The following is an 18,216-nucleotide window of genomic DNA, read 5'->3' as shown; positions in this document are numbered from 1 at the left end:
TGGTGCAATTTCGAGTTTTGCTGTTAAAATTCTCTGTACTTCTGAGCTTTAGTGTCGAGAGTTCTCTAGGGCAAGAACCTGCTCTTGTTGCTAGCCAATAACAGAGTCTAATTTGGCCTTACACTCTTGGTGGTGTGGAACTTTCCCACCTGGGCTATAATATTTACACATGCCACACTCTTCAGCTGTTTCCTCATTTAACACCCCCCACTATTCCTATGCTGCTGGCATTATTCTTTACGCTCATTTTATCTAAAAGAGGCTCAGAAAGACCTTCCCAAGCTCACAGAGCTAGCAAGTGGTAGCTTTGGGATCTGAACCCAGGCAAACTGGCTTTGTTAATTTAGGACAGAAAGAAAAAAAATTAAAGGAACATAGGAATGGAAAAGAGCCCAGAAATCTGGTGGAATTATCTTGCCAGCTGAGAGTCAAGATTCCCAGTATATGGTGCTGGAGATGACTCAGTGGCTGTTGCTCTTTCAGAGCTCCTCCTGGGTTCGACTGCTGATGCACGGTGGTTCACAACCATCTGTTAACTCCAGTTCCAGGAGACCAGGATTCAGGATGCTTTCTTCTTCTGACCTCCGTGGGTGCTACATGCACATGCTGCATAGAGACACGTCAAATGAATGTAAAGATAGAGATGAATCATGCTTAAGGCCTAAGTAAGCATCGGTGGCTGTTCTCCTTTCCCAGATGTTAGCACGCAATTTTCAAGAAATCTCACAAGAAAAACCACCTACAGGAAAGATATATTTCAACCCCTCTACGGGACCCTTCTGTTCCATGTTTTTTCTTAACTAATTACAGTTTTGTCCAAGGAACCCTAGAACCACCCTGCAATCTCACTCACTGAAAAGGAGAAAGGAGAGACGAGACAGCAGAGACAAGTCTTAGAAACCCACTGAGCAACGGGATCCCCAAAGCCTCCAAAATGCTCTCCTTAGCTACCGCTGAGACACTTTCAACTCTCCCCTGAGAAGCCTTCACCCACCCTTGAAAGTGTCTTATTCTCTCTCTACAAGTCCTTTCTCTCTCAGTTAACTCCTCTCTTCGTAGCTTGGTTAAAAGTTCTTATTCAGGAAGAGCTCTGACTGGCCTGGAACTCACTATATAGACCAGGCTGGCCTCAAACTCACAGAGATCAGCCTACCTTTGCCTCCTGAGTGCTGGGATTAAAGGCCTTGTGCCACCACTGCCCGACAAAGATACCATTTTAAAAAAATATTTATTTTCTTTTATTTTATGTGCATTAGTGCTTTGTCTGCGTGCATGTCCATGTAAGGGTCTCAGATTCCCTGGAACTGGAGTTACAGACAGTTGTGAGCTGCCATGTGGGTGCTAGGAATTGAATCCAGGTATAGGAAGAACAATAAGTGCTCTTAACCGCTGAGCCATCTCTCCATCCAGCCCAAGCTACTCTTTTTAAATTATTATTATATTTACTCATTTTTTTCTGAGACAGGGTTTCTCTGCAGCTTTGGAGCCTGTCCTGGAACTAGCTCTTGTAGACCAGGCTGGCCTTAAACTCACAGAGATCTTCCTGCCTCTGCCTCCTGAGTGAGTGCTGGGATTACAGGCGTGCGCCACCACCGCCTGGCTTATATTTACTTATTTTATTTTGTGAGTGTTGGCTACATGTACATATGTGCCTCATGTGGGTGTCGGATGTCCACAAAGGTCAGAAGAGGGCATTGGATCCCCTAGAACTGGAGTAACAGATGGCTGTGAGCCATCATGTAGATGTTGGGAAATGAAACTGGGTCCTCTGCAAGAGCAGTGAGTGCGTTTAACCACTGAGACATCTCTCCAGTTCCCACACAGTGAACATTGTTTTTTTTCAAGGTAATAGGGTTTCTCTGTTTAATAGCCCTGGCTGTCCTGGAACTGAATTTGTAGACCAGAATGGCTTTGAACTCACAGAGATCTGCCTGCTTCTGCCTCCCAAGTTCTGGGATTGAAGGTGTGCTCTTCCATGCCTGGCTCTTATATGATAATAAAAAAATTATTTTAAAAAACCTTGCAGGCTCTAATGACTCATGTCCATCATCTCAGCACCGAGGAGGTCAAAGCACTAAAACTGACATGAGTTTGAGGCCAGACTGATCTGTGTAGCAAGATTCTGTTTCAAAAATAACAATAAACCAAACAAGTATTTTTTAACAACGTTGTTAGGTGTCCGTGCCGATCCTTTCTGTATTTATTCTGAAAATTCATGTGGGAACTGAAGCCCCGAGTTACATATCCCTGCCCCCACTTGAGGTGCTTATCTGCAAAGAAAACATAATAAATTCCCTCTGCTCCTGGAGTTGGGAAAGGAATTTTGAGTGCAAGGTGACTGTTCCTTGATCCCTGCTGAGGTCAGGTGACAGTCCCTTCGCAGCCCCCTCCTCATTTGGTCCCATGGTATAAAAGCCAGCCCCAGCAGAACAATAAAGAAGCTGTTCCACCTCAACCTCGTGCTCTGTGCATTCATTCAACCTGGACAGCCTTCGCCGAGATTCTTGGTTCCAGCCCGCGTTGGCGCGGCAAATTCATGAGCCTTACTTGCTCCATGGCTCAGCAGCAAGACCCTCATCCCTGAAGATGTGATTGTCGTGACCGTGCTGGTCAGCAGAAGGCAGAGCACACAGGGAACTGAGAAGCACTTTGTGGGCAAAGGAGACTGTGGAAGCCCTGAAGGCTCCCAGCACCTGGGACCTGCACATTCCCTGCTGGGTCCCTCACAGACATCCCCTCTCAACCTGTTGCCTTCTCAGGTTAAATGGAGGCGTAAAAGCGTTTCAAGATTTCACAGGAAAAGCCAGGAGCAAAGAGGTGAAAAAGAGAGGGACCAGGCCATGGGAAGGGGTTACATGGAGCAGCCCCTCTGCACCTCCTACATGCGCATACGTACGCATGCATGCATGCACGCGCAAGAGCACTCACACACACACACACACATACACAGAGGCCCTCTGTACCTCATATACACTCATGCATACACACATGCATATACACACGCACGCATGTACACGCGTACACACACACACGCACACGTATACACACATGTGTGTATGCATGTGCGCACACACACCAGCCCTCTGCACCTCCTACACACAGACACACATACACACACAGGCATACACACACGCACACGTATGCATGCATACACACACACACACACACACACACACACACACACACACACACACCAGCCCTGGCTGTGGACAGACTGATTCTGTCCGCCTCCCTCAGGACTGGTTAGTTAGGACTTCAGAGGCCTCAGGCCATCCTCCTGGTCTGATTCCAGAAAACCACTTGTTACTGGAGGAGGAGGGCAGGGCAGGCCCTGCCAACTCCAATAGAAGCCACAAAGTTATTCTAATACAGCCTTTTTGCTTTATTCAAAAGAGAAGATGTGGACACAAACCCTAAAATAGGCCGCATTGACCAAAGAGGGCACAGATCTGTAGTGAGAAGATGGAGCCACTTAGAGGACGAAGAGGCACCCTGACCTCTGAGCCTTTGACCTCAGATGGGAGGAAAAAGCCTGGACGGCCTAAACCAGGCCCCAGGTCTGTGTCCAAATTCACCTCTGAGCCACTTCCCCATCAGAACCCAAACTTGTAAAGATTTGAGCAAACACTGTTTCTAACAGCTCAAGTTATGATCCCTAGGATTACCCCATCTCGACTTACAGGGGCGGCCCCAGAAAACTCGAGGCAGCCAAAAGAATTTATTGTTGCTAAGCATGGAGGCACTCACCTATGATGCTAGCACCCAGGAGGCTGGGGCAGGAGGATGCCCAGTTGCAGGTTCACCTTGGTTACATGTGAGACTTTGACGCAAAAAGTCAAGTGTGTATGTATCACATATTGGTAGCTATGTTTTATCTGTCTGTCTTGTTGGAGTCAAGCGCATTCATCGGATACGTATAAGTTCATTTCTATAAACCCAGCATGAGGACTACAAGTTCAAGGGTATCCTGAGCTACATAAGCAGACCTTGTCTGGATATGAGGGCAATATTGTTTGTTCCAGCTGTCCTCTGAAGACAGAGCCCTGTCTCTCTCACAGCCTTGAAGGAACCTAATTTTATAACCACCACTTAAGCAAACCCCAATGGGTTTCACATGAACCAACACTTCCTTTCTAGTTTTTGAATTGGCGCTCACTACAAGCCTCTTCCCAAATCTCTCACTCTACTCTGTAGAAACCAGAGCTGCGTTCAGTTCATCCTGGACTACTTTCCGTATTGCAATAATTTATTGTTGATTCAGATCTGCTCCTATCAAGAAAGAGATGTGGCTAAGTGATAAACCATTTCCCCGGAATCTCTGAGGTTCTGGGTTTGAGCTCCAGTACAGTGAAAACAAACAAAATCTATCCGACTGTTCTAGCTAGTGTCTGCTATCTCTATCTATCTATCTATCTATCTATCTATCTATCTATCTATCTATCTATCTATCATCTATCTATCTATCATCTATCTATCTATCTATCTATCTATCTATCTATCTATCTATCTATCATCTATCTATCTATCATCTATCTATCTATCTATCTATCTATCTATCTATCATCTATCTATCTATCTATCTATCTATCTATCTATCTATCTATCTATCTATCTATCTATCTATGGGGGGGCATATGTGGCCATAGAGGACAAGTTACACGGGTCAGTTTTCTGCTTACATCACATAGGCTCTGGGGATCAAACTCAGGTCATTAGGCGTGACAGCCAGCACCTTGGCCCACTCAGTCATCTTACCAGCCCTATGTTGTCCCTGTGCCTGCAGCTTTCGCAACCAACGTTGCTAATTGTGTTAGAATGCTTGATTTTCAGCTGACAGGAGGCTCCATCCAGACTGGGGTGAGGGTCCCTTTTCCTTCCTATGACCCCACAGTTTCCCAGTCTCCCTACCCTGCCTCAGAATGAACAGCAACAGAAACCGTCTCTGAGTTTGTAAGCAGTCTGTTGGCAGTGCTGGGACCACTGTGTAGTCGAGAGGCCATGGATTGGCCTACTACCGGAGAGTCCTAGGCTGGGCAAGGTCTCCACTTCATGGGAATCCCTTAGATTATATGGCCGACTGTGTACACCTATAATTCCAGCACTCAAGAGGCAGAGGTGTGAGGAAAGTGGATGTGGCTTGATCTGTAATTATCCAAGTGCTCAGCCCAAACTAGGTTCACTTGTCATAGCCCAACACTCAGCACACTGTTCTGAATTGTCTGTCGATGTGAGCTGAAGTCCACAAACTTCAGAAATGGCCAGAGCAACGCAGAGGGGCCCAGTTGGCTGCTGTGTCCTGTGCTGGCCAGCTTTCCTCTCAAAGTTCATTGCTTTTGTGTCAGAGGTCACTTGTTTCAGACTCATTCCTATTCAAATAGTGGTGTGGTGGCTCCCCCTCTCTCTTCCCCACCCCTTGAGCATGAATTGGTGGCACCTCAGAAGCCAAGCTGCTTGTGTCCTTTGACCAGTCAGGGTGATAAAGGCCTTTGTGTGGCCTGCGCTATAATCCCTTCTGTCCCCTGCACATCCACACTGCTGTACTTTGTGTACAGTGACAGACGCAGACTACACTTGGTGACTTACTTCTAAGAAGCAGGAAAAAGCATACATGATGGCTCTTCAGTCATGGAAGACTTGCTTGCAAGGGTGATTGTCACATAATAGCAAGCTTGGCAGATGCAGATTCGGTGGCACCTAAAAGCCCAGCATGGAGAGTGAGGTAGGGGTGTGACTTGTAGGGTCAAGGGTAGCCTGGGCTGCATAGTGAGATCTTGTCTTAAAAGAAGGAGGAAGAGGAAGCCTGCTTGTCTCCTCTCTTATCCATGAGGGCTCTGCCTGTCCCCACCTGATGTCAGCCTTCATGCTGTGACACAGCTGGATGGGGTCCATCAGATATCGATACTGTACGGTTGGATAGCCTAGCCATTAGCAGTCATGAGTTAAATAATCTCCTTTTCATTTACTTGGAAAACAAAAAAGGTTTTCTGTTTGTTTTTTGTTTTGTTTTTGAGACAGGGTTTCTCTGTGTAGCCCGGGCTGTCGTAGACCAGGCTGGTCTTGAACTCAGAGATCTGTCTGTCTCTGTCTCCCCGTTGCTTTACCCCCATTGGAGTAAAGGCATATCCAGCACACCTGGGTAATTTTTTTTAAATGAAGTTGCGTTGCACGTAGTCCGGTCCTTGAACTATATCTTCCTGCCTCAGCTTCCTGAGTGCTAAAATTTTAGCTGTTTTTTACTATCCTCTGCTTAAACTCTTTTTAAAATTAAAATATCCAATCTCTGATTTTGTTTTGCTTTGTTTTGTTTTCAAGAAAAGGTTTCTCTGGGTAGCTCTGGCTGTTCTGGAACTTGCTTTGTAGACCAGGCTGGCCTTGAACTCACAGAGATCCTCCTGCCTCTGCCTCAGGAGTGCTGGGATTAAAGGCACATGCCACCACTGCCCAGCTTTATATCTATCTGTCTGTCTGTCTATCTATATTACAAAAAATGAACTGAGAACTGACCGGAAGGGGCTGGAGGGACAACTCAGCAGTTAAGAGCATGTGATGTTCCTGTAGAGGACCTGGGTTTGATTCCTAGCACCGACCTGTCAGACAGCTCACAACTGTTTATAACTAGCTCCAGGGAATTATATGACCTCTTCTGGCCTCTGAGGGCAGCAGGCACAGACATAGTATGCATACATACATGCAGACAAACCACTCAAACACAGAAAATAAAAATAAATAAACCTTAAAAACCAAAAATGTCTGATCACAGTCAATGAGGACTGAAGGCCTGCAGCTTCCACTGAGTGAGTGAGGAAGCAGCTCTTGCTCCAGGTCTGAGTCTTAAGCTGACTGCAGGACCCATTCCTCCCCCACCTCCCAGCTCCGGAACCCTGACTGGCAGGTTTGTGAGACTGTGAAGGGTTGGGAACCAGAATCACACACCCATGCCCAGACCCCTAACTCATAAATATATATGGTTTAATTCCCAGCACTAGAAAAATAAAAAATAAAAAAATTTCTGCTTTGATTTGTTTCCATTATTCTTAAATAGGGGATCTCACTGTATTGTCCAGGCTGACTCAAAATATACAACCCTCAAAGAAATATCTTCTGATCTTTTATTTCTTCTATCATTATCAATCATACTGTTTTATTTAATATTTATTTATTTATTTTTGGTCTTTTTTTGACACAGAGTCTCTCTGTTATGCAACTCTGGTTGTCCTGGAACTTTCTATGTAGACCAGTCTGGCATCGAACTTCCAAGTGCTAGGATTAAAGGCATGTGCTACCATGACCGGCTTTATTTATTTTGTTCTTAACATTATTCATTTAGTCAGTAAATATTTATTAAGCATTTACTTTGTTCAGGCAGCTAAGAGATGGCAGTGGGCTAAACAGCCACTCAGTCAGTATATTGCAATATAATGTGGCAGATGCATGACAATGTCCCCTTAATGAGTAAACAGGAATTGTAGCATGACAGGACTTCCTTCCGGCCTTGCTTAAATGCTCCTCGTTGTAGCTTCTCTCACCCAAGGTACTTAAAAATACACAGTGTGGTGAGATTCTTATCTGCCTGTTCTCTTGTCATGTTGCCCTACTGTTCATGAAAACTCTAGAAAGAATGAAGCATCTCTCTAGTTACTGCTGCATTTGTAGCTTCTAGAATATTCCCTCTGACACCACAGGGACTCAGGAAAGACTTGTTAAATAATAAATATTCATTTTCCCCAAACAAAAGCCTCCAAAATGGCTTTTTAGGAAAGAGAGACTAGGATAAGGGTGTACAGAGCTATTAAGAACACTCCATGATGGGATTATAGTGGGTTAATTTCATAATTGAAGTGTGTTTTGCAAGAGCTGGCAGGAGGGTGCATTTAGGACTTGGAGGATAGACCAAAGCCTGGAGAGTCTCTTGTGATTCTGTAGTCAGAGTGCTTTAATAGTCAGAAAGGGAAAAAGAGTATGTCCAGATGACAGACCTGGCTGTTGGCCCTGCCCTGCGGAGTGGCCTCCTCTCTTAAGTGGCTCCAGCTCACAGGGTCATGGGTTGGGGGGTGGGGGCACTCCTGGAGCTCCTCTCCTATACTATCCTCTGGAATACAGTGGTGCACTCCTTTAATCCCAGGACTGAGGAGGCAGAGGCAGGTGGATCCCTGTAAGGCTAGCTTTGGCCTACATATCAAGCTCCAGATCAGCCAATGCTACATACTGAGTGTCAAGTTGCAGAAAAAACAAACAAAAATAGCCAGCAACCATCAGATGTAGTGGCACAAGCCTTTAATTCCAGCAGTTGGGGGGCAGAGAAGAAGGATTAGAAGTTCAAGGTTAGCCTGGTTGCAGAGGGCACAGCCTAAGGGCTGCAAGCAGTCCTTATAATATCATGCTAATATAAAAGTTAAACAGACCTCCCAGCAGCGGGGGAACAGTTGTTTAAGCAGAAACCTGCTGCAGGGTTCCCCTGGGGAATTTTCTCTGGTGAGGGTGCTTCGAAAGCTTGCAGGCCAAGCTCTTCAGCTGTGACAGTCTAAGAGGATGGCCCTAATTGGGGGGGGGGGGGGCGGGTCAGAAGGACCTTGAGAGCATAGGCCAGCGGTTAGCACTGACAGCTCAGGGACAGTGCCAGGAAGTTCAAAGGTCATTGAGTCCTGAGTCACGCAGCCTCAAGTCCTCTAGGGGATGGATATCAACACAGAGAGGCTAGAGAAACGGTGTCTTGGGTACACAGCGGTGCAATCCTAGAAACCATTCCCAAAATTCCAATTTTTAAAATTATCTCACTGGGCAGTAACCTTGTACTATTAGGGCTCACAGGACAGTTTGGGGTTGGTTCACTAGTACACCAGGGCTGCCTTGGGGTTAATTTGTTAGTATATCAATGTCTGTCCTGTTGCAGGCTGGAGTCTGAGCTGCAGGGTGGCTGGTCAGGGGCTTGCTTCTGAGGCCTAGCTCTTACCAGAGCTGCCTGGTGGCAAACTTCTGTCTCACATACATTATATTATTCCTAGTCACGCAAAATGATTTTTGAATCTCACAAAACTGTTTGTAAGTTCTATTCCTTACATTCCATGCCCTCGATACCATCTTGTGCTATGTAGTCTTGGTCAAGGCAGGTATTAGAACATTTGGACATGCAGGGTAGTGGAGGCGAGTGCCTTTAATCCCATCACTCTGGAGGCAGAGGCAGGTGAATCACTGTGAGTTCAAGGCCAGCCTGGTCTACAGAGCGAGTTCCAGGATAGCCAGGGCTACAGAGAGAAACCCTTCCTTAAAAAAACAACCTCCATCCCGCCCTCCAAAAAAAAGAATGAGCACTTGGCATTAGGTTTTAAACCCAGGACAAATGGCTGAGGTGCTTATTTAACATATCAAACTGGCACTGGCCTTTAGGTTCTCCCAGGATCCCTCATTCCCTACCTGTCACAGTATATGGTCACAGTATATGGCTGGCATACCCTGTCCTTTCCCCAGAGTCTCTGCCTTATATAATCCAGACATTTTGGTTACTAGATCTTTTGGTTCCTTCGGCTTCCTGGATGCTCCCACCTGGTTCCCCATTTCCCTATTCCCTTCTCCCCTATGTCCTCATATGGCGCAGGGTCACGCCCACTCTAGACTCTCCCAGATGTCTCTGCCTCTGGGTACGTTTCCCTTTTATCCATAACAAACCTTCTCCTCCACCATACCTTGGAGCAGCCATGCCCTTTCCTTTCCCTTTTTAAAATTTAATTTATTTATATTTTATGTATGAGTGTGCTGCACGTACACCTGCAGAGAGGGTCCCAGATCTCATTACGGATGGTTGTGAGCCACCATGTGGTTGTTGGGAACTGAACTCAGGACCTCTGAAAGAATAGTTAGTGTTCTTAACCCCTGAGCCATCTCTCCAGCTCCCTTTCCTTTTCTTTTTATTTCTTTTTTTTCATTCATTTGGTACACCTTACAATCTGAGATGCCCAACATTCTGCTGCGATGCCCTAGGTTCCCAGAATGCCCTATACATAATAGGGGTTTTAGAATAACATCTCTTAATACCATTGCATATTAATAAAAGGAAACAATAACAGCAAAATTCAGAACAGAAGTTTTACAACAGTCACGCAGTTCCATAGCCAGGATCAGACTTGGGTGAGAAGTCCAAAGGCTGAGCCTTCTCAAAATGCAAGCCCAGACAATTTTAGATGCCCTATAATTAAGTGGCAGGATTCATTCACCCCGTTAACATCGTGTTAAGCCTATTGCCTTTATGTTGAAGACGTGAACCACAGTGATGAAGTCATGTGCTTGCTCTGCATTAAAATTTAGGTTATCATTATAATTTTGAACTGCTTTATGAATTGCTTATTAGTCATCTCCTAGATAATTTGAAATTTGTTATAGAACTTTTTTTTGAGTGTTTTGGGAATGTCTTATCCTTTTAAAGTTTCACAAGTGCTGTTAAGTATTAAGTGAAGGCTCAGTTAAGTAGATACATTATTGGTTAAGATGTGATTGTGTTTGGTCTTTGTCTTTATGTGACATGGTTTTATTTTAAGATCACCAGAGTTGTTAAAGGAACAGACAAGCCATTCATATGGACCAGTATTTAGGAGTTGCTTGCTATGTGAGTGGACTAAGAAGGTTTGAATTGATTCTCTATCAAATACAGGTTCGATGCCATCCTGGACTACAGAGCAAGTTCTAGGATAGCCAGGGCTACACAGGGAAACCTTGTCTCAGTAAAAGAAAAAAAGAAAGAAAGGAAGAAAGAAAGAAAGAAAGAAAGAAAGGAAGAAAGAAAGAAAACAAAGCGTGTCAGTCCTTTTAGACCAAAGCTATTTTCTTCCATTGATGGAAAATTTTTTCCATTTATTTTGGACAATATGGCAATACCATTTGCTAAGGCCCAAGAGTCAGTGTGAAGGCTTATCATCTGTGGCCACAGAGCCTTCCTTGCTGCTTGGGTTTCTCTTGCCCTACAGACCTGGATGTGTCATCCTCTGTGGTGTGGCTGGCTGACTTCTAGACAACCACATTGCTTGTCTCTGAGGCGGAGCCATCTCTGAACCAGGCATTTTGTGGGTCTGAACTGTAAGGGGGCCCCAAGACTCTATAGGGGATGAGTGTTCCTCCTTAATCTCCACCTCTGGTGGGGAGACCTCGACGACGGAAAGTTCTTCAGTCAGGTTGTATATTTCTCCACCCTGTCTGAGTCCCCTTGCTTGGATGTAGTTGGCTTTTTTTTCTTTTTTACTTCTTGCTCTTGAGCGGGGGGGGGGGGGGCATGCCACCCAGCTCCCAAATAAATACAGAGACTTATTCTTACTTATGAAGGCCCAACCTTTGCTTGGCTTGTTTCTAACCAGCTTTTCTTAATTTAAGTTATTCCATCTACCTTTTCCCTGTGGGCTTTTATCTTTCTCTATTCTATATCTCTTTCATTCCTGCTTATTCTGTAGCTGACTATGTGGCTGGGTGCCTGGCCTCTGATGGCTGTCCTCTCTCCTCCTTATCGCTCTCCTCTCTCTTCTTTTTTTTCCTTCTATTTATTCTCTCTGCCTGCCAGTCCTGCCTATCTCTCTACGGCCTCGATATTGGCCGTTCAGCTCTTTATTAGACCAGTAGGATGTTTTAGACAGGCACAGTAACACAGCTTTACAGAGTTAAACAAGTGCAACATAAAAGAATGTAACACATCTTTGCATCGTTAAACAGATATTCCACAGTATAAATGAGTGTAGCACATCTTTAACTAATATTCCACAACACCTTACTATTTCCAGGTTAACAGCTTTGGTTCTGTTTGTGCTCTGCGGAGAGCTTCTCCAAGCATACTGACCCAAGGTAATGGTGGTATATGGCAGTATATAGTTATAGTTTGGTCCAGTAGCAGAGGGTTGAGATGCTTAACACTTCAAACAAGGTCCAAGTGTGTCTCTCAAAATTGAAGTATTTACTCTCAGAGTATTGGATATTTTTTCTCTGTAGCTTTGGAGCCTGTCCTTAAACCGGCTCTGTAAATCAGGCTGGCCTCGAACTCACAGAGATCCACCTATCTTTACCTCCTGAGTGCTGGGATTAAAGGCGTGTGCCACCACTGCTCGGCAAGTATAGGATTTTTTTTACATCAAAATCCAATAGGTTTCATATTTTATTCTATTTTTTCCATAACATCCAGTTATCATATCTCTTAATATAAATCATGTCTATGGTGCAAGGCAAGGTTGGGTTTGTGTGTGTGTCTTACAGTCTGTTTTGTTTCCTAAAATAGTGTCAAATCCTTTTGCTAGGTAGTGCCCCACTCACAGTCCTGTGTCTTCTGATGACCTTACAAATAAGTTGGCATATTTGTTGCAGATAAGGTATATGTTGCCTTCAATATCCAAATAAACCTACAAGTCTCTGTACCTCTCTTTTATTCTGTGGAGGTTTTAAGGTCTGCAATTTGTTTAGGATGGTGTTTGGTAGTCTATCTTCTGAGGACCATTCTGTCCCTAAGAATTTTGTCTCTGTATATACCCTTATTTTTAGATTCATTAATAGTTCATCTCTTAGCCCTAAGTTTTCTACATAAATGTTCCTTGTCTTCTTTTAATGTTTGTTCATCATTACCATAAATAATTATATCATCTATGTAGGACAGTATAGTATGCGTGAGATCTCACAAGCAAACATTGTGGAAATCAGGAATGTTAATAACACAAGGTTATTGTGGTAGTTTGAAAGAAAATGGCTCCCAAAGGGACTGGCATTATTACAAGGTGTGGCCTTATTGGAAGAAGTGTGTCACCGTGGGAGCAGGCTTTGAGGTCTCTTTGGCTCAAGCTTCCCTCAGTAAGGCAGTCATTTGACCTCCTGTTGTCTGCAAAATGTAACACTCTCAGCTCCAGCACCATGTCTGCCTGCATGCCACCATGCTTTCCACCATGATGACAATGGACTGAACCCCTGAAACTGTAAGGGAGCTGTAACATGAGGGGGTCTGCTTGTTGGGGTTTCTGTCCCGCCCAGCACACAACAGCCGGCATACCCCAAACAAAATCATACAAAGGACTCCCTAAGATTATAAAACTGATTGACCCATTAGCTCAGGCTTCTTGTTAACTCTTGTAGTTTATATTAACCTATTATTCTGATCTATGCTAGTCATATGGCTTGGTACCTTTTTCAGCTGTCAGCTCACATGTTGCTTCTTCAGTGATCTGGGCAGGAATGGTGGAGGGAGCTTCCTGCTTCCCAGAATTCTCCTGTTCTTGTTGCATCACCTCTACTTCCTGTCTGGTTTTCCCACATATACTTCCTGCCTGGCGAATCGCATTTATTTAAAATATAATTGACAGATTACAGACAATTCTCCTGCACCAGGGAGCCACCCCAATTAGATGTTTTCTTTATAGGAGTTGCCATGGTCATGGTCCCTTTTAAGAGCAGTAAAAACTCAAACTAAGACAGCTGCCTTCTCAATGAAGGAAATAAATGCCTGCTTTTCACCCAGAAAGCTGGGGGTGGATGCTGTTAATGACTTGGTGACCTTTGCTATCTATAGAGCCAGACCTCACCCGAATCCCACAGAAAGTTTATCCCAGACTCTCCTTCCCTAGACCTTTAAGTTTAGCACTGTTTCTCAGTCAATAGAACCCATCCTTAGGGGAGATGTCAGATGTACTTTATAACCTGCTGACCTCTATGGCATCCTGGAGTTGGACAATTATTTCTGAGGGTCTGTATCCTCTAGATCCAGAGACATTTCTATTCTTTGCCCTGAAGAGATGCAGGGATGAGGGTGGTAATAGTACCCTCAAAGATGATACTGGGGCATGCCTGGTTTAAGTCACCAGTGATCCCGGAAATTACTCTCCTAGATAACTCTGTGCCTCTGCACAAGTCCCTACTCATTAGTAATGTCTAGAATGGGAAGGGAAGGAGAGGAAAGGAGGCTTTAGGAGAAGTATGGTCTGAACATTCACATACATAGACATTCATCAGACTATGAAGCTGTTTCCTGTTTTGTTCTGCCCTTAGGGCCCCTTCCCCTTCTTCGAGACGCTCATTATCATCTCTTGTCCCTTTCCCACACCCACTGATCTCTTTCCACTTCCCAAAGAGTGTCCCTTCTGTTTTCATGTCTTTTTTCTGTGTGTTACTTACAGAAACACGAACACCTTATGCTAGTGGCTACACCCCTGAAGAAAACGTCTTTCCCACATCAGCAGCTAACTGCCTGTGTATCCTCAGGGTTGAGTGGGTCTCAGGAGCCCCTTGTCCCTTCTTGGTTTCTGAAACAATTTCTTATAGCCAAGGCTGACCCTAAACTCCTGATCCTCCCACTTCAACCTCCCAAATCCTGGGATCATAGCATGTGCCACTTCACCTAGGTGGGTAACTGAGAAAAAACTTTTTTCTTTTGGGAAGGTCTTTTGAGACAGGGTTTTTTTTTCTGCCTGGCTGTCCTGGAACTCACTCTGTAGGCCAGTCTGGCCTCAGACTCACAGAGATCTGCCTGCTTCTGCCTCTCGAATGCTAGGATTAAAGGTGTACACCACCACCATCCAGTTCTGGCTGTGTGTATAATGCACATATGAAAGAAATGAATGTGTTTGGGCTTGGGTCCCTTTTCCAGGATGTTTCTTTATGTAATATTTTCTGTTCTGAGCCCTTTGTTCCTCTGGAAAGTAGATGGCTGCTTGCTGAACCCCATTCTCCAAGGGAAGAAATGAAGACCAGAAAGTGACTTTTAAGTGTTTCCCAGCAAGTTACAAACTGAACACATTGCCGGGCTCTCATCTCAGATTAGCAAGAACTGGTATTTCTTGTTGTTTCCTGTGGGTCAGGCCTTGTAAAACCCACACCTGGAAAACTTTTTTTTTAATTGCTGGAGATTGGACCTAGGGCTTCATGCTTGCTAAGCAAGTGCTCTACCTCTAAGCTATTTTCTTATCTCTGTGGACATGAAGTGCAGATACCTGAGCAGTGGAGAAGAGATTGTCAGATCTTCTGGATCTGAATTACACATTGTTGTGCATCATGCGATATGGGTGCCGGAACTAAACAAGGGCCTTGTTCAAGACCAGTACTCACTTTTAACTTCTGAGCCATCTCATTCCAGGGCACTGGATCTCCTGGAACTGGAATTATGGCCAGTTATGAGCCACCAAATTGGTGCCTGGACTAGAACCTGGGTCCTCTGCAAAAGCAAGTGTTCTTAACCCTTGAGTCTCTCTCCAGCCTCATCCCTAGCCTTTTTTTGAGACAGAGTCTTATGTAGTCCCAGATGGCCTGGATCTCTGATCCTCCTACCTCTACTTTCCAAGTGCTAGAACTCAAAGCTGTAGCAGGGCGTGGTTGTAATGATTGTTCTGTCCCTTTAAGAGACAAGCCACGCCCACTCCCCCCCATCCGCTGAGCAGGCTGATCTTCAGCTTCCGGCCTGAGCACTCTCTCTTTTCCGTCTTCCTCTCTCCCCACTCCCCCCCCTTCTGTCTCTCTCCTCTCTCTCTCTCTCTCTCTCTCTCTCTCTCTCTCTCTCTCTCTGCTCTTCTCCCCTTCGTCCTTCCCCCTCCATAACCCTCTGAGTTATTCAGCCTCACTCTTCATGGCGTGCCTATCCATGTCTCTTTGTCTCTTGCTCACCCGCCACTTGTCTCCCTGCCTGGGACCAGCCACAGCTCAGGAACAGCAGCCGTCTCTGCCTGGGACTGGCTGCTCTCAGAGCCTGCTTCCTGCCGCCACATGGCCCGCTACCACTGCTTGAGGACCTGCAGCGTTTCTGCTGCCTGCTGCCGCTGGGGATCCTGCAGCATTTTTAATTTTTCCATTACAATATAGTGCACACCGCTAATCCCAACACTTATTCTCTGAGTATGAGGCCAGCTTGGTCTACATAGAGAGTTCTAGGTCAGCCAAGGCTACATGGTGAAACCTCTCTAAATAAGTAAATTTTTTAAAAAATTGATTTTTATTGAGTTCTGCATTTTTCTCTGCTCCCCTCCCTGCCTCTCCCTTCCCACTTCAACCTTCCCCCAAGGTCCCCATACTCCCAATTTACTCAGGAGAGTAAATTATCTTTTTATACTTTCTACTTCCCATGTAGATTATATATGTGTAAGTCTTTTAGTGTCCGCATTGTTGTCTAAGTTCTCTGGGATTGTGGTTTGTAGGCTGGCTTTCTTTGCTTTATGTTTAAAAACCACCTATGAGGGAGTACATGTGATAATTGTCTTTCTGTGTCTGGGTTACCTCACTCAAAATAATGCTTTCTAGCTTTATCCATTTTCCTGCAAAATTCAAGATGCCATTATTTTTTTTTTCTGTTGTGTAGTACTCCATTGTGTAAATGTACCACATTTTCCTTATCCATCCTTTGGTCGAGGGGCATTTAGGTTGTTTCCAGGTTCTGGCTATGACAAACAAAGCTGCTATGAACATAGTTGAGCACATGTCCTTGTGGCACGATTGAGCATCCTTTGGATATATACCCAAAAGTGGTACTAAATAAGTGAATTAAAAACAAACAAATAGAACCGTGAAAACAAGCCTGCACTACCACATTTTCCTGTAGCACTGTTTCCATGGCAGTTAAAGTCCACTATGAGTTTCAGAGGGAACGGCCATACCAGGATAGAACTTCAGCAGCTTTAGGGACTCAGGACCTAAGAACCCTGAAAATCTAAGAGTGAAGCAGGTAGAGCAAAGACGGAGTGGAGAGCGACTTTAAACACCCCTGAGTCAAGCAAAGAGGTCGTGAGAAGGAAACACCCAGCAGGCTGTGATTCCATCTGTAATCCCAGTTGATTTTGAGTTTGAGGCTAGCCTGAACTACATTTGTTATTCTTTGCTGTCACTTTAAGAACTAACCACGCCCACCCCAGCCACTTCTGACCTCGTCGCCATCTTGGCTTCTGTCTTTCCTGTCCTTCTCTTGCCGTGTGCACATGTGTTTTCTATCTCTCTCTATGTTTGTCTATGTCTTTCCTTCTTTAAGTAATAAATGTTTAGCTTTATGTATAGCCTTATGTTCATTTACTCTGCTGTCCACCGCATCCAGCCGCCTGACTCTGCTGCTCGCCCGGGGACCCTGCACTGCTTTGGCAGCGGCAGCCTCTGCTCGCAGGCCGCCCGGGACATCCCATCATCATATTATTTTTAAAAGAACAATAACATTGTCAGGTGCTGAGTCCTTGCATGACACAGGGACACACCTGACTGAGGCAGCAAGGGAATGAAGGAAGGACCAACACAATGGCTACACAGAAAAGCTGGCTTGGGGTGGGCTGGGCTCTGACGGAGAAGCTGCAGGACCCCTAAAGCTCAGTATGTTTATTCTATAGAGTCCAACAGAGACTTTAATGCACATAGCCGAACCAACCAGGAGGCACCTCGTGATACTGAGGCAGCACACTCAGTACTTGCAGCTGACCTCCTGTGCCTTTGGAGTTCAGCAAAGGACATCAGACACCCCAGCACTGGAGTTACACTATAATGCTGAGGACTGAACCAGGGTCCCCTACAAGAGGCACAAGTGCTCTCTATCTCTCCAGGGTTTCTCTGTGTAACAGTCCTGGCTGTCCAGGAATTTGCTCTGTAGACCAGGCTGGCCTTGAACTCACAGAGATCGCCTGCCTCTGTCTCCCAAATGCTGGGATTGAGGACATGCGTCCCCATGTCTGGTTGTTTTATTGTACATGATTATTTTGGTCATCCTGGGTTTTTGCTTTTCCATATGAAGTTGAGTACCGTTCTTTCGAGGTCTTTGAAGAATTTTGCTGGGATTTTGATGGGCATTGTATTGAATCTATAGATTGCTTTTGCTAAGATTGCCATTTTTGCTATGTTAATTCTACCTACCCAAGAGCATGGGAGATCTTTCCACTGTCTGGTGTCTTCAATTTCTTTCTTCAAAGATTTAAAGTTTTGTCATACAAGTATTCCACTGGTTTGGTTAGAGTTACTCTGAGATATTTTATGCTATTTGTGGCTATTGTAAAGGGTGATGTTTCTCTGATTTCTTTCTCAGCCCACTTATCATCTGTGCACAGGAGGGATATTGATTTTTTTTTTGAGTTAATCTTGTATCCTGCTACATAGCTGAAAGTGTTTATGAGTTGTAGAAGTTCCTTGGTAGAATTTTTGGGGTCACTTATGTAAACTATCCTGTCATCAGCAAATAGAGTTTGACTTCTTCTTTTCTGATTTTTATTCCCCTTGGTCTCCTTTTGTTGTCTTATTGCTCTAGCTAGGACCTCA

General features: G+C 44.9%; 1 protein-coding gene across 1 annotated transcript in view; it reads right to left on the bottom strand.

Annotated features, from left to right (window-relative positions):
- Positions 1-15,704, bottom strand: part of Il27 (interleukin 27) — a 29,253-nt gene extending 13,549 nt beyond the window's left edge. Inside the window, exon 1 of the mRNA XM_087908697.1 lies at positions 15,604-15,704. Within this exon, the coding sequence (XP_087764823.1) occupies positions 15,604-15,704 (101 nt within the window). The remainder of the gene's footprint in view (positions 1-15,603) is intronic.
- Positions 15,705-18,216: the final 2,512 nt, after the last annotated feature.

This window comes from Myodes glareolus, chromosome 7, assembly GCF_982192425.1.
Source record: "Myodes glareolus chromosome 7, mMyoGla1.1, whole genome shotgun sequence".
NCBI lineage: Eukaryota > Metazoa > Chordata > Mammalia > Rodentia > Cricetidae > Myodes > Myodes glareolus.
This window is presented reverse-complemented; position numbering and strand designations above follow the sequence as displayed.